At 40.0% G+C, this 24,529-nt stretch overlaps 1 protein-coding gene across 1 annotated transcript; it reads right to left on the bottom strand.

Moving 5' to 3' along the window:
- Positions 1-1,104: 1,104 nt before the first annotated feature.
- Positions 1,105-13,734, bottom strand: LOC137975198 (peroxidasin-like). Its single transcript, XM_068822285.1, has 8 exons — positions 13,656-13,734; positions 10,923-10,966; positions 9,080-9,731; positions 8,498-8,741; positions 7,820-8,001; positions 5,400-5,695; positions 2,880-3,448; positions 1,105-2,306 (listed from the first exon to the last, which is right to left on the bottom strand). The coding sequence occupies exons 2-8, from the start codon at positions 10,946-10,948 to the stop codon at positions 2,236-2,238; spliced, it is 2,040 nt and encodes a 679-aa protein (XP_068678386.1). The 5' UTR covers positions 10,949-10,966; positions 13,656-13,734; the 3' UTR covers positions 1,105-2,235.
- Positions 13,735-24,529: the final 10,795 nt, after the last annotated feature.

Genomic DNA, 24,529 nt, shown 5'->3' with positions numbered 1-24,529 from the left:
GTGGCCTCATACACCGTAAGCCTTTTTAGAAACATCACTGACAAGCCGGCCACTTCTGCTGGAGAGAACAGAACAGCCACAACACCACAACACCGGGAACTTCATCCCCAACTCTTATCGAATAGCGTGTGGGTTCTTTAACGTCCCACCATTGGCAGCCCAAGTTCGCGTCACTAGAGAGCGTGTAAATTAATTACTAGTGGGAAGATGACCTTTGAGTGCAAGCGGTATTGGGTTACAAGCAGCCGTTGAGAATTTAAACGCGTTTTAAGACTTTGTATGGGATATAAAATACCGCCGATTGTGAAGCCTAAAAAACGCTCAATTTAACGTTCATTCAATAAAATGAATAAAACTGACTCACCTCCGGTGTATTCTTGTGTGTTTTGGTGCTTATTTTACCGTTTCGGGCATTTCGTGAAATCACTGTCATAAGACGAAGTCAAGGCAGCACACTAAGATTTCGACCGTAAGCTCGCGTAGTCAGCTCAGAGGCGGTTTGCGTCTCGAAAATCCATCCCAGCCGCGATTTTTTCACGCAAAGCTAAAGCCCAATCATTTACGAACCTCGGTGAAAGTTTTGTCGTGAAAAATCCCCACGCACTTGGCTGGAAATGAGCAATTTCTGCTTCCGATTCCACAATAGCATCTTTTCTTGAACAGCTGATGATTTTAGAAATGGTCACGGAGCTTGGGTCCGAGGTCAAATTAACTCCACCCGATGAGGTACAGTCATTTCATGTACAACACTTACCCCATCCCCACAACGTCGCTCGTAACGATGGAGCTGTTCGAGAAGCCACTGTAAGGATAGGGTAAGTGTTGTACATGAAATGACTGTACCTCATCGGGTGATTTACAGGCGTCCCAGTTTGCACGAAAACCCGCTTACATAAGGCCCATTTTAGTCCAAATCATAACTTGCTGACCCAAGTCTGCTGGTTTCGGTCACTGAACGGCTTTCAGAGATGTTTTTCAGCCAAAAAGCCCGAAAACATCTGGAGGATAAAAGATAATGGTTTAATTTATAGGATGGAATTTCAAGCCTTCAAGTTGCCGAGAACGTAATAATTAAAATAACACGAACACAAAAATTTAAGAAATTCGTTTTAATATTTTTACATTTAAGTGATAGCAATTGATTCACATTATTAAACTAGCCCTGATGTTGTGGTAAAACCTTTTACAAATACATTTGCCTTTAAATAAAGAAACAAATGTACTCCGAATACTGTTGTACTGCTTCCATCAATACATTATTCACGAGATACCGATAGCCGGCCAAAGTCCGCTTTTCTTTTGGTCAGCGCCAAGAAAACTAACTCTGGCCACAGCCAAAGCAGAAAGTCCGCGAATCACGGACTTCAGGCTCCTGTGTGCATTCTCAGAAATTTGAAACAAAATTGGTCGTCAACTGTTAAAACATTATACCTTCACCACGACTGCGTTTGTTTTTAACTGTGGCCAGTCCGTGTTCTTGGTGCTAACCAAAAGAAAAGCGGAATCTGGGAACGAAAATGGGCCGGTTACATTTTAATGTTGTTCCCAGGGTCTTTCTTTTTCCGTCCCCTGTGGGCCGAGACCTTGTGTGAGAGATCCTGGAAACGAGATTAGTGGAATTTAAAGCGGATAAAACTTGACATCAACTTCTTGCAAGAGTCCATTACCCAAGAGTACTAGTAAGAATCTGGTATCACGTTTGTCCCAATCAGCGTCAGAAAAGTATCTACTTTTAAACCAAGTTTTGCGAGAAAATAAACAATAGACCAAATAGCGTAACTCACCGTTACGTTACCTGCTGTCCTTAATGTGATTGGCTGTCGAAAATAAGGTTTTTTTGTTCTCTGGTTGGCAAAATTTAAAAATCAAAAGATTTGCTTATAAAGAGTGAATATTGTCATTGGCTTATTCAATGCTGTACCCAATTCCAATCTCCCGGGGTTAAGATTCTTTGTGTATTTCATTTTCACAAAAATGTAGCAATCACATTTAAATGATATGAAACTACCTGGAACAAGATGTTTTATTCCCTATTTTCCCGCAAACTTTTCTGACTCTGATGGGGTTTAGGCCATTTTGGGTAAATCTTACTCTTTGGTAGCTCTTTGGTGATGGACTCTTGGTTCTTGACATTGGACTGCAACGATTTCCGTTGACTTCGATTTTGCAGTGCCAGCATTACCAGTCAAATACGAAAACTTACAAAAATGTGGCCCCTCGCCTAACGGGCATGAATTAAGCAGCAATCACAGTTTCGGTTGTAGTGCTAGAGGTGAAGTAACTACTCGCCTCGTTCACGTGAGTTTCTAAAAGGAAAAAAAAAGAATAACATTTGGTCGTAATTTTTTTTCCCGCGCGCTTTTAATTAGGATAAGGTTAATAGCAACAATGACGTAAGCGGTAGCGGATTTAGGGTGAATATCACTGTGCTTACTGCAGAGGTCTCTTTTCTTTTGCGTTCACTGGGATGAGGAGTACAAGAAAACAGACCTCTGCCATCGGTCGAAACTCACTGTGTTGAGCATGCTCAGGGGTTACTTAGCGACTAAAACCTCATGTAATACTTCATAATGTGTGGGCTCACTTAACAACAGCGGAATTAGTGTAAAGGAAGGCGCGGGACACAGCCGGCTCAAGTCACAGCCAGCAACACATCATGGAGAATGTGGTTTGAAGAGAGCCGTTGGTGACTGGATCAAAGTGAAATTGACCCACGACAAAGGTCTAAGCATTCAGAACCCGCTAAATGCCGTAGTATTAAATTATGGGTACATACAACAGTTAATTAACTGCTAATGGAACAGTGAAGTGAAGAAAAAAGATTACATGATGATGGTGAAGATAATGCGGATGATAATAAAAATGAAAAAGCATCTTACCTTCTTCTTTGAAGGGAGTCAGGTCCACAGTAGCTATATCATCGCAGAGAATACTAACATTGTCAATGTTATTTCGTGGCCGGAAAGCCTTAGATTGAATTCTGACAACATCGTCTGCGTTGTCACAGATTATTCGGGACATCGTAACGTTCCTTATGGCGTCCAGTTGATCAATCTTGAATCCTACTACAGGGTCGTTTGTCTCATACCAGAAGCGATCACCAGAGCGGGAATTATTAAACTGCTCGAGAAGAATACAATTGAAGGTGAAACCAAACTGACTACCAGGAACGGGAGATTCGGATATAGCACCGGCAAATATGTCGACGTCGACAACTGTTTTGTACACACTTGCCAGCCGATCTATTTGTACCTGAGACATTAAGGTTAGAAGGTTTGGATCTGTAAAACTCGTTATAAACGGTCCACCACAGGCAAGTACAAACTTGACATATCCAGGGATACCATGGTCACGTCCACGCTGCATATTAATCGCAACAAGATCGCCAATGATGCCGTTACCAGGTCCTTCAATGATCAGGTTCTCTCTCACCGCGGCAGTGAAAATTCTATGGAAAAGAAATAATGCCGACGTTTCAAGTTTACTGTTCCCTGCTTCGCAGAAGTTTCCTTGATTTGCTTCAATAGCGAGAGAGCAAGGAAACCTCTGCGCGGATCTCCTCGATGTCCTCCAGAACTCTGCATGGACAAGTAATTGAACGGTTTCAAACCCGTTGTAACAAGTATGGATTTTAACGTATGCCTAATGGCGGAAGAGTAGATGCGTCACGAAGCGTATGCGGGACACAACATCGAGGGGATCCGTGCAGAGGCTTCCATTCCTCGCTGGAGATGGAAAGCAAGTAAAGTGCAGTCACATCGGACAAATCCCAGGGATTTCTAATGCATCATGAAAGGTCCCATGAGAATTTGAGAAGCAAACGTTAAATAAATAAGCCTCTCCTTGATAACGGGAAGGGTGCGCAACACTTATGCGATCTATCGCAAAAAACAACTAAACAATGTATCGAAAATTTGACCAGTTTCGCATTTCTTCACAACGTACGCCACTTGTAACTCTCGAAAACTCAGTTTGAGACGTTATGTAGCTTACGCAAGGACTACGACGTCGGCTACGGGAACGCTACAAAACAATGGGCATGTTAATGAACAAAAGAAAAGGCTCAGCACTGACGCCCTAAACGTGGATTTTGGCACTTTTCTTTGCTGTTGTTGTCCTGACAACGACGTGAATTGACCAATTTTGAGGTTGTGTAGAGGACGTGGAAACCGGGATAAATTGAGCAGACTTTCATATACCAGACTAAATTCCGATTAGGCTTTGCTAATAGGGTATTGTTATGTTCGCTTTGTTCTTTTGTTTCATGGACATAAATTATTTCGGATCCGGTATATAAATGACCAGCCATTGTTAAATTTCTTCCCAAAAAACAACACCGCCTTCACCAGTTTTATCCCTGGCTCAATTTGCAAGTCGAACGACTTGGAATCATCGCGAAATAATTACAACGACGCGATTTTACGTTTTTAAATGACGTTCTCACTACTGTCTTTGTCTTCGCCGATTAAAGATCCCTATTGCTGAAAAAGTGAAGATAGCCTAATAAACCATTGTTCACAGAACGTTAACGCTTCACTGTACCTCAATTGACCTCTTTGTAGCGAGAGAGCAATGAAACCTCTCCGCGGATCTCCTAGTTGTCCTCCAGAACTTTGGACATGTAATTAAACACTTATCCGGTTAAAAACCCGTTGAATTTCAACACCTGCCCAATGGCGGAAGCGGAGTAGATGTGACGTTACATTGACGTCACATAGCGCATTCGTGACAGAAAATCATCGAGGAGATCCGTGCGGAAGTTTCCATTCCTCTCTGGAGATGGAAATCAAGGAAAGTGCAATCGTAGCCGACAAATCGCATGGATTTGGAATGCTTCATGAAACGTTCCATGAGATTTTTAAAAGCAAGAAATTAATTAATAAATACGACTGACCTTGTTAGTAAAAGATTGCACTACGCTTTAGGGATCACCGCGGGAAAAAAACTAACTGATGTTTCAAAAGTTTGACCAGTTTCGAATTTCGTCGCAAACGTACGCCACCTGTAACTGTCCAGGCAACGAAGTCAATTGATCCAATCCGAGGTCGTTTAGATTAAGTGGAACCCCGACGATACATTTTTAATTTTTTTAAATTTCTTCCCAAACCATGCCGCTTATATTTTATCCCTGTTTTTGCATGCCGAACGACTTGCAATCATTGTGAAATACTAGTTACAACGCGATTTAATATTTTTAAATGGCGTTCTCGCTGCTGTCTTCGTCTTCGCCGATTAAAGCTCCTTATTCTTGCAATTGGAGACAGCCTTTAAAAATTGTAGTTCAGAAAACGCTTTAACCGTACCTAAATTCAAGTGATGTCCCTCCACCGACTCACCAACTCCCCCCCCCTCCCCCCCCCCCCCCCCCAACGAAAACAAAAACATTTAATATATCTTACGGGTCAACTGCATGTCCAAGAGCACGAGACAGTCCATTTAAAATCGCGCCGTAAGGGTTAAATCCTTCGACTTTTTCGAACAATGGTGATGGATTGAAAAAATCTTTAACTTGTATCTCTGGATCCTGGTTGTTGTTTAATCCTCTGACGTCGAGCTGGAACGTGTCTCGAATTAACGTATGACCCATTCTCAAGGCAGCTGTGGAGAATACATTCGTCATCTCTGGTGATACATGAGGATTGTAGCCTGTAAAGAAATTTCCATTTCCTTCCAGTGCGACGTTTGCATTGATCCTCTGAAAAAAAGAAAGAATATAATTGGCATTACTTAAGGCTGGGCCATAAATATTAGTTGATGCCGTGATCATCCCACGGGTCAGAGAACATTTGCATGAACTGGTTTGTTTGAAAGTTTAAACATCCTCTTAAAAGAAGGAAATTAACTTGAGCTGTAAAGAAAAGGCAATGAAAGATTTGGTTTCCGCCCGCAATAATTATTTTATGTATCCAAGTGATATTACTGAGGATACGATTTAACACAGATCTAGAATCGCGGTGAGGAAAATTCTGGCCATCTGATTGGCTACCGAGGCGAGGTATTCAGTTTGGAATTGCGACTTGAAAGCGAGGCTGACTGATATTGCACTGTGGCAACGCAACCAGAAATTACATTACGTTTTCAAAAATATTGTCTCCGTTTACAAAAAACCTGAACGAAGGAAGGAAACAGAAGGTTTTCCTTGTTTTAATTTAAATTATGACTTCCTCAAAAGATTTTATAAGAGGCCGCTTACGCTTACGAGCACGAGAAATCGGCAAAGTCTATCGTGAAATTTCAAGCGAAAAACCGATATATATCGCGCGAATCGCGATTCCCATAAATCGGAAATCAGCTTCGGTGTGTCAAGAGCTTAAGAAGACTGAGAAAGCTGAAACGAATTGCTTTCTTAAACCTTGGATCGACTCACGTAACAGTTCCATCTAAATTAATAACCCAATGAGATTTCACCGACCTTCGAGATATTTAATATCTGACTAATTGTATGATTTTTCTCTGAGATGTATTTTTCCTCATATGAAGATGGCAAAAACAAGATTTGGAAAACAATATTTTTTAAAACAAAATTGAGACCACTGCGTAAACAAAAACTTTCGAAAAGAAAAATTTCCCATTTCGTGCGTTGCGCCTTTCCACTAAGAGCATTAGAAGCGCAAAGTCGCCCAATAACTAATGATATTCTAATAATAATAATAAATACTTTTATGGGAAATTGACACCTGTCAAAACAAGTATCCGCGGACCAGCATCACGTGATCATATCATGAGCTCAAGTTCACAGCTCATCGAGGTCAGATTTTTTAGTCGACCGCTGACCAAGAACTGGTTTTCTATTGGATCGCAGGATCAAGCAAGGTTAACTTGTTGTAAGAATAAATAAACCGGCTAAATATATATATTAGTATTTGTATGTGGCGTGAATATGGTAACCCAAGTCCGAGTAAAAAGCCTCCCCAATGGGACTCCACGTGCGATTCTTCAAGGTCCACTTTTACCCTATTGGTATTGCGTGCACCGGAACAATTTTCAAATATGAAAATCCCGCCAAAGCTGAAATTCATCCAATCAGATCGCCGCGATAAGAAATGCGAATTTCCATAAACTGTCGAAAAGCCTGTCGGTTGAAGATGAGCCTTTAAGATCGAATTGTTTTATGGGTGACTTTCGAGACTGCGCTCCTCGTTTGATGGCTTACCGACTAGAATACATCGGCCGAAGAATAGTTATAAAGATATTATAAAGATAAATCCCTCATACTGAAATGGGCACCGCTTTTCTGCTACCTGATCAAAATGTTCAATGAGTCTGTACGTAGGGGAAAGGTCGTTGAGTACAACACAACAAAATGTGTGAATCATGAAATAAGCTGGTATTAAGTACTCCAGCAAAGTCAATTCATTTCAATTAAGCGTTGGGCACCTCATTGATATCAGGAAAAGTTGTTAAGGACGGTGCCTACTAATTAAAGATATTTTTGCCCCGGTGTGTGATTATGCAGAAACTGTAGATCTTAACAAGTGTTATTGAAATCCAAAAAGAAAATGGGGGTAACCACGCATTTTTCAAAGATAATTCATGAATAATATTTGTAAAAAGCTTTAAAATACAAAGCAATGTATGGCGTTCTTTCTCAAATTGAAGCTTAATTATCTCTGAAAAATGCATGGCTACCCCCAATTTTTTTTGGATACCAAGAGTACTTACTAAGATCTACTTTCTCCGGATAGTTTCAAAGCGCGCAAAAATATCCCTGTTTTAGTAAGCATCACCGATAGGAAATCCGAGTGTGTCGAGATGCGCAGAAAGTATGCGCAATAACAATAGTAGGCACCGTCCTTAAATCAATTATCCAAAGACTTACCGTCTCCTTACTGAAGAGAACCTCGAGCCACTCGTTGTAAGTGATGTGTTGAATCTCCGCGATCACTATTCTACGCGCCTCCTGGAAGAGCCTTTCGTCATCCCACTTGGGATTCAAGACGTGCAAAGCAAGGGCGATACGGTTATGTTCACGAACCCATATGGTGTGCATCGCCGTTAAAGCTGTCAATCAAATATTGAATCATAAAGTTATTAATGAACCCTTGTCAAGATTGGCGAAAACCCTATTTAGCAGTTTTTGAATGACGCCGGATCGCTGACAGAGCGCAATAGCTCACTTTGGAAGAGAGTGATAGCCTGGGATCGAGAGTCGCTGCGCAAGTTTTTCTGGGATTGTTTGGGGGAACGCTTTCGAGCGGCCATCTTGGAAAATGCCAAAGGAAGTGAACTGCTGCGTGACTTTGTGCCCAAACAATTTTAGAAACTCTTCAAATCGCGAGGACAGGAGGGCTCGAGGTAGGGACTCGCGCGCCACTCAGATTTCATTATTATTCTTATCGTTTTCCTTGCTTGCCGGAGTAACCTGCCATATACCAGCCTAGAGAATACTCTTTATGGGAGCCGCCAAAGGTCTTCGTATAAGCAAGTTGCAAGAAAAATACAGAGCACGTCACTGTTGTGGTTGAGTTTGTTGTTAATTTAAGCTTCCCTCACTGACCTTGGTTTTCATTCACGCGTTCGTCACCACCCCTCAAACAAGGTTCTGTTTCTGGATCCTCTGATCTACAGAAAGCTTCTTCATCCTGGGCTGGAAGGATAGGTTGTGCTCTGGAGCCTGTTCTGATAAACGGGAGTACAAGAAGAAGCCCGAGGTTTGCATTTCGGTCTCGAAGTTCATCCGCTGTCTTTCTGTCTGAGCCATACACTTGAGAACCATCGATAAAATGGGTTATAATGTTTATCTACCAAACAAAAAGCATACAGACCACAAGTTAGCCGAATAGACTTATTACTCCATTTTTTTCCTATGAATTCACTGCATTTACTATCATCTTAAAATCTTAATTAATTGTTTAAAACGTTGAAGCTTTCCTTCATTTTTGGCAAATAACTTGTCTTTGTTCTTGTTGCATTGTTGCATTGAAGACAGTACGGTAGTAGATAAGAGAACCTCATAACTTTTGATTGTGGCTTCCGGTCTTTCATCTAAAAATGCACTCCCCTTATATTAGCAAAGAAAAAATAGGTCTTGAGAATAAGTTGGGTGGCAGAGTAATGAGCCATTAAACGCGAAACTGACCTGCTGGCCGTCTGAGGTCCTTGCTGATCTTCTCAATGGAATACACTGAGCAGTTGGGAGTCCTTCGAGCGCAAACTGGGACACATTAACATCAATTCCGAGACAGTCGATTTGGTTGCCACTAGCGACAGGACATGGAGCATTGTTCGTTCCACAGCTTACGCCCACGGGCAATTCGGCAAGTTCTGTCAAGGTGACGTCATGGTCCAAGAATTGTCCCCAGGTCATCGTGAGATGGGTGAATTCCGGAGGAACATTGTTGAGGTCACCCTCGCCCGATTCAAATACCGTAAAACTAACCTCCCTCACGTTCGGAAGGGGTGTTCGTATTATTGGAAAGACTGACGTCTCGACAACTGCAAGTGAAAATTCTCGAGGCGCAAAGTTGTCTCCTTCATAGGCAGTTGGTTGTATTAAACGTGGAAAACGAATCAGTGGTCTGCCGGTCATTCCAAGGGTGATGTTACATAGGTTGTTACAGCTTCCGTCGAAGGTGCGATAAGGACTGGTTAAACAACTCAGCCGTTTCTTCAGGTCATCGCAGCCATTTTCCTTTGAAAGCGTGGCAAGGGTCAGTTCAGCAGCGGCGTTGGATGACAACACTCTTCGCACCTCACTCGTGCTCAGGATGATAAAAATGGCGAGATGAAAACTGCAAATAAATAAAAGACAAACGAAACTCACTCGTATTATTGATTAAAATGCGAGTGGCAGAAAAGAGCAATTATAATTTAAATGGCGAAGGAGTAGTGTACAGGTGAATATTCCTCCAGAGGTGTTAAGTTTTTCTTCAAAGACACATCCTCAGCCGCTCTCGCCCTATGGAATTCGTTACCATTAGCAATTAGGAATGTTGACCAGTTTATCGAGACATTTAAGAAGAAACGTAAGACCCATTTATTCACTAGAGTTTTTACTGAGTGACAGTCGTAACAGTTTTTGTACATATTTGTATTTATATAAATGTATTTATAAATTTTTGTTATGTATTTATATTTATTAAAATAAAGCGGTTTTCAATTGAGTGTCGAAAGTAATTAGCGAATTACTTTGGTTTGCATCTACTTCACTCTGTGACTGGTTCAAAGTTCTCTGGCCACTTTTTCAACCAATCAGAAGTGACAAGCAAAACCAATCGTGGCTCACGCGTGCACGTTTTCCCGCGTTTTGTGTCGGCTACGTGTAATTACTTCGAGTTTTGATTGGTTTACTGGATTGTCTCCGTCCTTTTTGATTGGCCAAAGTAATTCCTTTGGTTTTGGTTTTACGACACTCATTTGAAAACCGCTCTATCATTTTATTTCACTATTATATAGTGTTATTTTATAACTACGAGTTTGTAAATAGCGCATTAAAATATGTATATAGATACTTGCGCTTTACAAGTCAATACTACTAATAATAATAACATTCTTTTAAAATAAAAGGATTCAAATTCAAGAATAGCCGCCGCTCCCTCCCCTCTCTCTCCAAGCCCCTCTCCTCGCCCGGCTACGCAGGCTATTTTAAGGACAATTAAAAGCCTGATTGGACGTTTTTTCTCCAGCTATTATGTGGTAAAATCCGATTGGTTGTTTGAAGAGAAAATTGGAAATTATCGGCTTACTTATCGCTCACGTCCTTGACACAGCCATACATATAATGTGGTCATTGCATGTGGTTGTTATGACGAGAACATGAAAAAATGTAACTAAATTGAAAGGCACGTGCAGGGCCATTATGTTTATTGAAGCTATGACCGTTTTGTCGTGTCCATGTAGTCTTTGAAGTCGTCGTTGCTCCCGCTCCCTAGGGGCCCATAGAACAAGAAATAACATTGCAAAAAATCTGAGGTTCAATCTACCTTAATGCCTTCATTTTGCACCTCATATTTCTCTCGGTTTTGACCTACACAATCAATGAAAAAAACTTGAATTCAGTAATTATGACAACATGATCACTAAATAAGTTATATTAATTGACATATTAATGCTTATTGCCAATACACCCAATAACTACTATGAGTAAGTGGAATACTGCCGAGAGGAAGCAAAATGGATTACATGCCATGCGCAACAACGCTGCCCTTGATACTAGGGAGTTTAAGATCTACGACGCGACGGCAACGAAAACGTCACAAATTTTGCATATTTAATGAGCAAAAACAATAGCTTTGCACGCTCTGCACGTGCATTTTTAGTTTTTGTACATTTCTTTCACGTTTTCGGCAAATCTACGACGTGAAAGGACCAATTCTCAAGTTTTACGGAGAACGTGAACAAAAGGCAGCGAATTTGAATTTTCTGTCGTAGATTCAATACCGCACCTCCTAATTCAGTTCCTGGAAGGTTACACTAGTTTTTAGAAGACAGGCAAGCCGACATAACGACGAAAACGATAATAAACCTGAACTTGCAATTTGAAATGACGTTTTCGTTACCGTCGTGTCGCAGATCTTAAACTCCCTACTGTGGGCACAACGCAGACATCCAGATGATCCGCGCATCTCAAATGGAGACAATTAGAATGGCTGCCTCGTAACCTCGGCAGCCGATAAAGCGTAATGGCAATCATTAAGACGTCGGCTTTATCTGGAAAAGCAACTTTTGTTCAAGCAAATCAACCGGCGTAACTTTATTTGACTGACAATTTTTCCGTAAACATGAATAGATGGGATGTAAAAAAAAAAGCACAATTAGATAGGTAGCTTCTTGTAAAGGAACACAGCATCACTTCAGACACAAAGCATTATTAATAGTAACGGTAATAGATTTTTTTTATACCGCACATACCACATATCTTGTAGCGGTTTACAGTTCTTTCTCTAGGATGAGATCAGACGTGAGGCTTTAAAGGCGCCTCTGGTAGCCCATGTCAGTCCATATTTAACCTCACCCACCCACTCATCCAAGCCACGCATGCATGTCAAAAGAACAGACACAAAACCAGGTTCTTTAACTTCCCATGCACAGAGTTAATTAAAAGAAAGGGTTGTGAGACGACCACTATGGTTTATAGTCCTTAACCGAGAAGACGTCAAAATTTAACCATTTGCGGCTGAAATGATAAAGACGCACTTTCTGCTCATTTATAAACCCGAACCCAGAGTGTTGATCCCGAGGTTTGAACCCTCGATCTCCCGCGGGATGCTCAACCTGAACCACTGAGCCATCCACTTGTCGGTAGCTCGAACTTGAAATGCCTTAACTGTACACTAACTATATCCTGTTATATCGAGCAACGTCGAGGCGAAAAAAGACAAATAAGAATTTAAGAGCAGTAGAAAAACATCGAAATAACCAAGAAAGCAAAAAATTCTCAAGACAGCAGGAAATAGGAGCACCCAACGAGATATAGTTCAAGACCCGGCACTTAAACATAGCATTGCTTAAACGTATGTTCGTATTCAAACGGTAGATATAGGCATATTTTATCCCCTAAAAATTTTTATGCTTCATGCTCAACAGTCTGACTGATATTGTTGGCAAGGCATTGCTCTTGGGGAGCTCCGTTTGCTGGGACACAAATAATACCACATTTGTTTGGGATATTTTGGCCAAGCCCTGATGGGCTAGGCCGTTTATTGAAAATCAGCATGGTACCTAGGAAATATCCAAATATAGAAGACATGATCCCAGCAAAGGCCATCCACAAGAAAGTAAAAATAGGGAGGGTGGGGAGGGAAAATTGATTTGACTGTGTTGAATCAGCCTCCGCCTAGCTTGTACAAATGGTGAATGATCTCCAGAAAAGCCCAAACTGCAACATGGGAAATAACTAACTCGCCATGTCACACTCAGCATAAATCCATTTGTTTCCTCTGGGCGATAAATTTCCTTTCATCTGTTCGATTTCCTCAGTAGCTGAAAGTCTAGTGATCCGAAACTTATTGGGATCAAAAATAAACCTTTCCGAAATTTTCAGCCAGAAAAAAGTTTCCCGAAACAAGTTCAAGGTGACCTTTTTAGGGGAAAAATCCGTTAAGAATGGGCAATTATACCAGTTTTCAGATGTTCGAAAATTCTAGGAGAGGAGGGCAAGCAATTCTAGATCTCAAATCGTCTTCCGAACAGATATTTTCCGAAAATTGACGTTGGGTGCCCCTGAGGAAGACAACGAAATCCACGGTTTAATCGATAATCTGGCATAAAAGTTCTTTTACAGTGCATGAGTTTATTCCATCATACTTTATCGTCAATTTTAAGAATTATCCTGCTGCTTCCTGTAATCTATGGCCGTAAATCAACTTTAGGCTATCAATTTACTGAGTTCTCTTTTGCAAAGTGTCGGAACGACTTGATTCACTGGTGAACCACACAATAAAAGAGGAAGCACAATCATGTACAGCTTTAAAACAGTGCGGAACCCAGTTGTTCACAATGAAGAAAAACTATGTGGGATGTAAAAGGGGTTTATTTTGCGACGTAAGAAGTGGAAAACGCAACTTATAATAATTATTACACGAAAACACAAAAAGTCAGTTTAGTACAATGCCTGTTATTTGGCGTAAGTCAACTTAATTTTGCCATAAGGAATTTAACTAATCCCATTTATTGTAAAGTGAAAAGAGCACACAAGCATTTATGGTACAACTTACCGGCTTGAACTTTGAAGTGGTAGATCGACAGCGTTACAGGAGATGTCCTTGAATCTGTTATATCTGTCTGAGAGCGACCCTGCAGGCTAGCTATTCTAAAAGAATCCTGCGCTGTTCCAGCCTTTTATACGATCGGATGGTTGAAAATTACGCAATGCGGGCTACTTAAATCAGTAATTAATTAGTAAGTTTTGATTCAAACGACTTATTCAAAGGTTTCTGTGGCTGATATCTACGTTTTATTGTTCTGGCTTTGTACTTTCAGTTCACCTCACGCAATGCGGCACCGAATCTATATGAGCAATATTTTTGTTTATTTTTTTAATGACGAAATAGGGATAAATTTCCTTTGTCTCGGTTTCGGATAATAAACTTTGTAAAGTAATGTGGGTGGTTTCACTCGTTTCCGTGACTAACGCTTTGCGGGAGAAGCAAGAAGTTCGTGAGATGATTTTATGTCGATTGCAATTAAAATACCTCATACGAGTAGTTCAATGAAGGCTATGAAGGCCCTGAAATTAAATATGACGGAAGAGTAATAAGTGTAACTGAGATGCAAGATCGATGTCCTTATATTCTTAGAAGCGCATTGTGTGCCCAGAATTTTACGAGGAGATAACTTTCCTTTTGGGTGTTGGTAATAATACACGCAAGGATCATTAATACACTCTTGAATAAAAGTATTATCCAGTATTGACGCAACTACTCAAGGAAAAAAATAAACAAAGAACTGAAGCAGAACCCTATGTCCAAGAAGAACGAAATCCGCCCATGACATATTATGATGTGTCACGACGATTAAGACTCGATGGCATAGAACTCGACTTAACAGGATTGTCTTTGTCAGGATGGCTAAAACATGTCCGTGTTGTCATGTAATTTCACTGATTTTGAATTGATATTTTTTAAATTGCAGTCTCAAAAAGGTACTTTAATTTGGAGACCTGCCATTCTCGTGAAACCTCTTTCATGTCCTTAATGGGAATTTTCAGATCCTGTTGGCTGCGTCAATAGTTTGCGATTTTTGTCACGTTTAATCCCTTTTCGGCAAACTTGCTGAACAAAGTAAAATTATCAAATTCCACGTCCAGTTTGAATACCAAGCTCCTCTTACTTCTAGCTTGTATTAGGTGGACGTCACCAGTGAATCGCGAAGGTGAACTTCCGTCGGGTTGAACTTGAGTTCTGCATGTGTGTTTCCTTCATGTCAGTTGATAACAATCACTTGAACGTAATGTGACATATGAGTTTTTGGACTCTCAAGTTATTTCCTTGAGTTGTATGCCGCTGCAAAGTTAGTGACCCATATAGATCAAGGCAGGACAGCCTCAAATCAAACCCTCACAGGCATTAGACTACGAGCAATCCCTCTAGTTGGGCGCGCAGCCTTGGAGAAGATAGGCATAACAAAAATGGCCGCACGAAATCTAGATTCGACTGATTTTCCTACCCGTCTTCAGTCTTCTCGCCCCCGACTAAGTGGCGAAAAAAAGGACTTCTCGCAGTTTAAATAGGAATCGGTAGGACACAAATGGACTGGAATAGCTGGGGTTAGTCTAAGCTTCTTTTACTTTTTATGTAAAACGGCAAAGCGGCCGAAAAACTGAAGCCGTCACCACTTCTTTGCGAAATACTTAATAAAGCATTTTATTGTACTCACTTTTTAAAACTATGAATGCTGAAAAAAGTTCGCATATGCCATGACATATGAATCATATCAACAAACATGAGGAAAAAATCCAAGTTTTTTTTTTCGTTGTTGTTAGTCAAGTTTATTCATGATATGGTCTCACAGATCACTATAACCACCAGGGTGTGAAGACACTTCGTTATTAATTATATATATAGGCAGGTAATCTACTGTATTCCGTGTTTAAATATTGCACAGTCAGATGTCGCAATACCACCAAATTTATTAAGCGTACATTGTTGTTTTGTTTGTTTGTTTGTTTGCTTATGATCTGCTTAATAGACCATTTCGGCTTGTACATTTTGTTTTCCCAATACAGATCATGTGATAATACTCAGGAGGTTTGGTCTTTTGTTTTGTTCATTAAAATGAGGGCATGCAAGCATGAATATGCCTACATGCACTCTTTTTAATGAACAAAACAAAGGACCAAGCCTCCTGAGTATTATCACATGATCTGTATTGGGAAAATAAAATGCACAAGCCGAAAAGGTCTATTAGTTTTGAAGACGATGCTGAGCAGTTTCTAAACTAATATTTTTGACGATATTTTTTTGTGATAAACTAACTACACTGTCGGTAGAGCCATTTACGTAACGTCGGATATATATTTTATCATCACGCTTCAAGTAAAGTAGAACAATCTCGGCATGCTTCAATTAAGTATCGGGGTTTATCGAGCGCGATGAATGACATGCTATTTCAATTATAATCGTTAATTGTTCATTAATTGTTCACCGCATCGATATGGCTCCTCGAATTGAAAGGGGTGTAGTAATTGTTACTTGGTGTATCGTCTTGTTTGCGATAAATTGTTCATGATGTTTTCTTGTTCAAGTTTGTTAATACAAGCTTGTTTTTATAAAAAGTCATTCAAAGTAACGTAAAGTATTAAAGGAATACCACTTTTCAATATTTTCTATCACGTTTAACCTTTTTCCTTTCCAGTGTGGCGAAAAAGTAGTCGACAGTTTCAACACTGAAGTATCTCATACGTCTCCGTGCTCCAAGCACGCCGTTTTTGCTGTTTCTACGCTTTCTCGCGCTGTAGAGTCATCAGCTGCGCAAGCGATATTCCCTATCACAATCAAAGAAGGTAAAAACTCCCCTCTACTTCATTTCTTCCCGTTGTCCATTTAACTGAATTCCCCTGTTGTTTTTCAAAACTTGGAAGTGGCAAGACCTAGAACAGTTTAGTAAAACCTTAAGAATACAGGATTTAAAAAAAAACGAAAAGAAGCATGAGCAAATAACAAATTCAGAGAGCAATGCCTTGCAACATTTCGTGCGATGATATTTGAAAAATGCAATGTCACACGTTGTTCGTGACGTTGTCCGGTATTAGACTAGTCATTATTACTGCTGAAAGTAATTCGTCTTGCTTACAAAAAGCGGCGACTAAAGGCCATCATAAGGTGAAAATATTTAACTACAGAATTTGGACCTCATGTGTCACACCAACTTTAATAATACAAAACAATGATAGATCTATTTCTACGTCGGTTTCCATGGACTCGGAAGCAAACGAAAGCTAATTAAAAGTTCAAGAAAGCCCGACACCGCCTTTCTTCCCGTTGGCTGCCTCTTCAACTGTAATTTTTTGCAGTTGCTCTATCATAGAAATAAGATATTCGGTGAAAGAAACGAAATCGGCTTTGTTGGGGTCAGTCCAGATATGAGTATACTAAAGAATGTGTTGGGCCTATAACGTTTTATAACGCCTCAGTATACAATTCGTCTGGTAAGCCAAAAAGTGATCGTATTGGAAACTCTTCAGTGATTCAAAACGGGAGGAAAAAACATCATCACTTTGGCAGCACGGAGTTGAGAATATTATTTGACCGCAGTGGACAGACTTCTGCCTAGGCTTTTGTACATTATGCTGGCATTTTTTCGAGCATTTTAGTGAGGCAAAAGCATTAAGCATTATTCGAGCATTTAAGTGACACCCCCACCCCCCCCCCCCATTTTTTTTAAACAAACTTTTAAATGACAAAATGGAGAAGAAGAATCCTCAGATTACGTTGCATGAAGCATCACTGATGTTGCAATACCCAACAATCAAGAAATACTAACTTTCCGTCACTTAAATATCAAATATCATATATTGTTAACTTACTATAATACACTTGTGTTGAACATATACGTTTTTGTGAAACTGAGCGTTTATTTGCGTTGAAATGTTAAACCTCTAAAAATTAACAGTTGAAAAACAGCCTTATCAGCCTAATGTATGTATAATGAGCATTAACTGAACATTTAGTGACTTTTTGGAGGGCGACCAAGAAATTTAGCAGCGAAGATGGAGCATTAAAATGGAGCATTTTCGAGGCGAATTAGCATAACTATACAAAAGCGTACTTCTGCCGTCCTTGTCTTTTGAAAAGAACGCCAAGTTAAACCATCTGGCCCCAGCCAGTTGTTCGAAGGCGCAATAAGTTAAAACCTTTATCCGGTGTGAACTGATAACATGGCAGTCTCCGTCAGTTTTAATCTCTGCAAAGATTTCAGTATTTGTCCCTGTAATTATGAATATGCACTCCAAACACATCTAGTTAAAAGGCATGTAAGAAAATCTTGGTATGGTCAACGTTTAACGTCAAGTATATTTTATACTCCAGATATACGTATATACCTCTTACTAACCGAGTTCGAGGTCCGTACTGTAAGTTACGGACCGCACGGGCCATAAATCAACGGGAAAACATCGAGGATCCGTAACTTACAGCACGGACCGAGAAAATGAGGTTAGCAAGACATTTATTATATCTCTGAGGTTAATCCGGCGCGCGTGAAAGAAAACTAGCGGCCGATAGCAGGCCCTACTTTAAAATACGGCCCGAAAAACTGATCACTGGATAAAGTTATCCCTCCGGCCTTTGAAGAACTGGGGCCTGTTGTTGTAGTCTTAGAATTATAGAATTTTTAGAAGTTTGACTGCTGTTGTGCAGAGATCGATATGTACAGACCAGTTTTCATAAAAGAAACGATGAACTATGTGATTGCAATTTTTTCAGAATTTATTCAGTAAAATCAACAGGTGTAACTTTCTTGCCATTGATTTTCCTCTCGAACCAATTTTTTACGTGAATTTTGAGGATGAGTAATTCACCTTCGCGGTATTGAAACGTAGAGGACATGATCTTAACCAAGCCAAGGTCCGATATGTTGAGGACTGGCTTTGGTCACTGAATCACATATTAGAGGAACCACAAGTTCGTACCCCCTTCGACCTAAATAATAATAATAATAATAATAATAATAATAATAATAATAATAATAATAATAATAATAATGATGATGATGATGATGATGATGATGATGATGATGATGATAATAATAATAACTTTCCGGTTCTGGTTTTTAGAATATATAACAGTATAATATGAAACAATCAAAAATGAAAATCAAATATATATCACAAGATTTTTGCAAAAAAGCTTCTAATTCTCTTGGTGAATAACGCATAAGTTCCCTTTTGAATGCTGCAAAGTTTGCTAGCTCGGTGAGCCTTTCGGGTAAGGAGTTCCACAGTGAAGCTGCTCGATAATAGAGAGCTTTAGATTCTAGGACGAGAAGGACTACGAGTTCGAAATTTTCTCATTGAACAACAGTGAGCTCGCGCAAACCAGCGTCATTTTGATGCCGTCGTCATTTTAGTACGAGGTTTTGCAAAAATGTTGTCGTGTCAAAACAAGTCAACAACAGGGTAGCAGTTTTGGCATTTTTCGATCAGCAAAAAGGCCCAGGTGACAGCAATGAGAATAACTGAGCAACCTACTCTGCTAACAAAGAGTAAGATTAATCGTACGGGTTATAAATTTTCAAAGTATTTTCGCTAAAAACTGCCAGTCAAAACTCGCACTCGTTCTCGTCCTCGTCCTAGAATCTAAAGTCCCTATTGGAAGGTCCTTTGGCCTGCCGCAGTTACCTCTGAGTGTCACGTGATATGGCCTTGCGGTCGAGTTTGCAGTTTGCAGTTCAAGTTCTGACGGCTGGATACCCTTCTTGCGGTAAGTGATTTACCGCAGCGTTTTTCACCTTAAAATTCTGAAGGAACTCACGTTTCAACCTATGATTTATGTTTTTCACTGCTTCAACTCTTTAATGAACACATTTTTGCTGATCATTTTCACCTCCTTGAGGACGCTGGCTCAGTTGAATTAAAACATATAAAGTAAAACAATAATCCAACATGGCGCGTTTTTCCCGCCAAATGCTGAACTTTACGCTTAAGTCTATTCTTGTCTCATACGGCAAACCGCTAACGGCTAACCGCGGTTTGAAGTTTGCTGTCGAGTATGAAAAGGCGATGCTAAATCACTCCCTATCGTCAATCTTATTCTTGTTTCGTGTGTCTCTGTTGTGAAATTCAGATGTCTTTTTAAATTTCTTAGCATGCGAGATTGTCTGGAGCCACTCCTCTTAATTAAGAACTTGAAAACCAATATGCCATCCCTATACTTTAGACAAGCATGGATTCAACAGATAGCCATTTAGTTCTCTATGAACAGGAGCAGAAAACGATAAATTGAACTCTCTCAATTATTCAATTCGCTCTCACGAAGGGCCAATGCTCGAAACGTCAGCTCACAAATTGTACAACACGGTAGGTAAAACACTGGTTTGATATTTAGGTTTTATATTTCCATGCCATCTAATAATCAATTGTTCTTTAAATGAATCTTCAATCACGGTTAGTCGGAAAAAAGTATATTCGGTTTTGACTAGTTGCCTCTTGATCAATATCTGACCGGTTCTTGATAAAACCGCATTTAATCATTACCCCAGTTTGGTTTCTGGAACAGGGAAAATAATTGACAAAACTTTTTATGCTCCAGTCATGCCTCCATGGCAGTTATGCCCCGTCATGCATGAAACTATCGACGAGTTTTGAAATCGCATGCGACTCAAGCCAATAAAAAGTGATCGATTGGGAAGTACTCATATATTGGACGAGGGAGTGGATAACTCAGTTATATGATGATTGCTTAAGTCAAATGGTACAATTAAACTGTTTTATTGTATCATGCTGGATCACTTGGCAACCTGACTTTACAAGAAAAAACGCAACCCGCATTTTTAATGCAGTCATGAATCGCGAACTGTACCAATAAAGAGCTATCGATTATTAAACTGCAGAGTAAGGTTTGACTATTGAAGATACAAAGCATCTGTGCCAATATCACAGGTTTGGCGTCAAAGCATGACTAGCATCCCTTTTAAGTGACTGAGAAGTTTTCTAGATTTTTAAGTGATTCGTGAACGAAAATAACAGTCAAGAAACACTCAAAAACTTGGAAGAGTTACAAAATGAGCCGGACTTTATTTTTACATCTGGAAATTTTAAGAGTTTATTCTATATTTTGTTTAAATGAAGGGCATTCGTGGCGGACTTAGAGAACTCTTTATGTAAAAGGAACTGGCTTTTTTAACTATTGATTATTTTGATGTTTGGATTTTCAAGCTGCAGGTCATTTCAAGTTTTGAATTTTCAAGCTGCTGAATATACATTTTAAAACTATTCAGTTTTGTTGTTGTTGTTGTTGTTATTGTTCTTTCTATTTTAACGAGTTCGTTAAGGTGGCTTTTCGCTGTTAAAATCCTAACGATTTGCGATTGCCTAACTGAGAATCGTAAGGTAACAACAGGAACCCATGACACATGACCCATGGGTTCCTGGTAACAAATATTCTTGGACAGAATCGTTTATTTTTAAGAAGTTAATTCTTTCTTTGCTATTTGTTTGTTTACCGTTTGTTTCACACAACCTGTCCGAACTGATTTTCAGGGATACCGTTTCAGTTGAATTTATTTTATTTTCATCACTTTCTTGTGATCATATGACAAAAACAGGTTTTTTGACAATAAAACTATAGGAAATAATTTTTTACCTCAAAATAAGTAATGCATCGAAAGTCGCCTCCTGAAGAAACCTATAAGACAAGTTTCGTTGATCTGAGACAGTATACCAAGTGATAAGTAATATCTATTAATTAAGTTCGAACAGGAATGGAGTTACACAATTGCTGAAGACTGACATAAGTTGCGCAAGTATAACATGCACGCCTTGCGTGCCTCATCGAGACTGTTTTTGTTGTATGGAGCTTTGCACTCAATACCAACATTGTTGTAACATTCGCTACACTGAAATTAAAAAAAAGGAAATTTTTAAATGCCAATAAGGTTCACATTTACTAGGATGTCAGTATGGGAACAGCTACGAACAAGTTATGATCATTCGTGCGTAAAATTCATGAAAAAATTCTTTTAATTGCTGATCCCATATTGGACCGGAACGAGATTTCGCGAAGAATTTGACATGACGAAACCAGCTGGGTCACAATATCGAGGATCATCGAGGCAAGTGACATGATATCCTGATTTTACGCTGAAATCTCTGTTAACAAGCGGGTAGTTTTAGCCAGTTTCGACGCTTTTTGCTCTTGGTGGAATAACCCAAGTTAGTAAATTAACCATATTTGCAATTCAGTTATCTAGAAAAAGCTTTCACTAACAGCTGAACCCGATATGGAACTTTTTAAAGTTGTAAACAAATAGTACCTAATGTACATCAGTAAGTTAACAATAGCGATTATACCAGGCGTCCACTGTAACAACATTACCTGGCATTATTCAATATAAACAGAACGATAAGAACAGCACAAAGTTATATCATTTCTTGGTAATAGTTAGATCCTTTGACTGAGCAGATTTCGTGTGATTGCGGATCCACGGAGCTGGCGCCAACCGGCACGGCGGCGACTCGTCTTCTCTTACATTTTTAGAGTTCTTTTTTAAACTATTTTACAATTTGGATATTTTAGATTCTCTTATCTTAGACTGATTTAGATATGATTTGTAAGTCCCAAGAGAAACTGGAAACCATGCTTATTCACAGAACAATTAAAGAGTAGTATTGCGGTATTTTTCGAAAGTGCACCATTGTAGGCTAATGCGTGTGAACTGATTTGCTGGTTAAGATACACGCTGCTATTGTTGACATGCAGTGTCTCGATATTCTGGTTTGCGTCGGGGTTTTCGGATTGAGTCTGTCGAGCCTGTGATACTGATTTTTCTAACAATTCAAAACCGAAAAACCGAAAAATCGCGACGTTTCGACTGCATACTGCTAATCTTCATCAGGCGATGATGTCGACTGGTCACGCGTCACCTTTTAAACAGGATGCTCCGCTGTGATTGGTTGGTTTTCAGCAGCTGTGATTGGTGCGTTTCGATCCTAGCTACTTCGGCGTGTTGTTTCTTCGGCGGTCCTCTGTCGTAGGGTGAGGTCTTATGTGAATCGCCTCTTTGACCCTGCGTGTGTACCAATGAGGGTCACGATCAATAAACTTTACTTCGTTCCAAAGCGGGTTGTGTTCGGTGTTGTTAGTGTGTTCTGAAACGGCGGAGGTCTAGGTACGGGAAAGTCGGATGTCTCGCTCATGTTCTTTCATTCTATCTTGAGATCTTCCAGTATCGCCGATGTAGACTTTACCGCATTCACAGGGAATCCTATAAACCACGCCATCTTGTTTAGTCCGCTCGACAGCGTCTTTCGGTCGTACTAGATGTGATCTTAATGTAGTCTCCGACTTGAAAACAGCGCGTATGCCTTGTTGCTGAAGGCAGCGGCGAAGCTGTTCGGATAGGCCTTTGACATAGGGTAAAACCGCAGTAGACTTGTACTCGATCGTGGGCCGTCCGGTTCTCTTACGGTAGTCGTTCTCTGTCTCCATGGTGAAGCGAATGGAAGGTTGCTGGTTGTTCAGATGCTGTAAGAAGCTATCAACGTTTCCGCGATCCAGGATGGTGAAAGTGTCGTCAACGTAGCGTTTCCAGATCCTAGGTTCTCAGATCCTAATCACAGCTGCTGAAAACCAACCAATCACAGCGGAGCATCCTGTTTAAAAGGTGACGCGTAACCAGTCGAAATCATCGCCTGATGAAGATTAGCAGTATGCAGTCGAAACGTCGCGATCTACATCACAAGTGACCACATCGTGAGACAAGAGAATACTTTATTATTCTTGTACTTCACCACGTTGAATAACAGCAACCTTTTTTACGACAATAAAAGGGTTCATATTTCACCATTGCTTTGTACTTTCGTTTTTGCCCCGAACACTTGTGGGGGAGAAACCACGTGATCCAATTGTCAAAATTTTCACAACTGTTCCGTGTTTAAGTATTCCGGCGTTCCGTGTTTAAGTATTCCACCGTTCCACCGTTCCGGCATTCCACCGTTCCGGCATTCCATCATTCCGGCATTCCGTGTTTAAGTACTAGATGAAAAATCATATTCAGTTGCTGCTGAATGACGTTTGAGTTCCAAAAAAAAAATTGAACCACCTTTCAAACCATGATTATATACGGTTATCAAAGTGTGGTAGCTTTCGGAGATAAGCAAAAACTTTATGATGAATAAAATGTGTAACTTCCTTTTCTGATTTTTGTCTTTCCATTCATTATGTATTTCCTCTTATTTAACGGGACTAAGATCAACCCCCCTTTTGATTCCTACTCAAATAAATCGTCCGTTAGACATTCGCTTTATATGTAACAGCTTTCTGTAACCGCTAGTATCTTTGAGTCCTTCTTTTCCACTCAAAGAATTCATGCCTCACGCAGAGCCACAGTTGCAATGTCACCGTACTTAACCTTTGGTTATAGTGATGCTGTATTGGACTGAACAGTCTTCTTCAAAAATACCAAGTCACTTCCAGAATTTATAGTACTTGTAAAAGTTCCGGGCCTGTGTCTCGTGCGTAAGTCTAAGACACTCCACTGATATAGTGTTACAAGTTTTTTTGTACCGTTTAATAAATAAGCAGGCGTGTCGTTTTAGCGGATTTATAAGACTACGAGGCCGGAAGCAGAGTAGTTTTTGACCCAATCTGAAAACACGACCTGCGAGTTTATAGAAAGTTAAGGCTTTAAAAACATCACACAAAAAGCGTGTCCCTCTGGAGTCCAGACAATGGTGCAAAATGGCCTCGTTACTGTTTCCCTAGCCATGGTGGACGTTATCGTATCCAACACCATCACATGTCTGTTTTTCCAGAATGTACTCACAGCATTTCAGTTGCCAATTGCAACTTCTAGTTTCTATTCTTTAAATAAAGAATTGTAATGACAGGTGTCGGGTTTAAAGCTCATGCACGCGAGTGTTTTGATTTGCTGT

The sequence above is a fragment of the Montipora foliosa genome, chromosome 11 (assembly GCF_036669935.1).
Source record: "Montipora foliosa isolate CH-2021 chromosome 11, ASM3666993v2, whole genome shotgun sequence".
Classification (NCBI taxonomy): Eukaryota; Metazoa; Cnidaria; class Anthozoa; order Scleractinia; family Acroporidae; genus Montipora; species Montipora foliosa.
The sequence above is the reverse complement of the archived record's forward strand: the minus strand, read 5'-3'. Positions and strand labels throughout refer to the sequence as shown.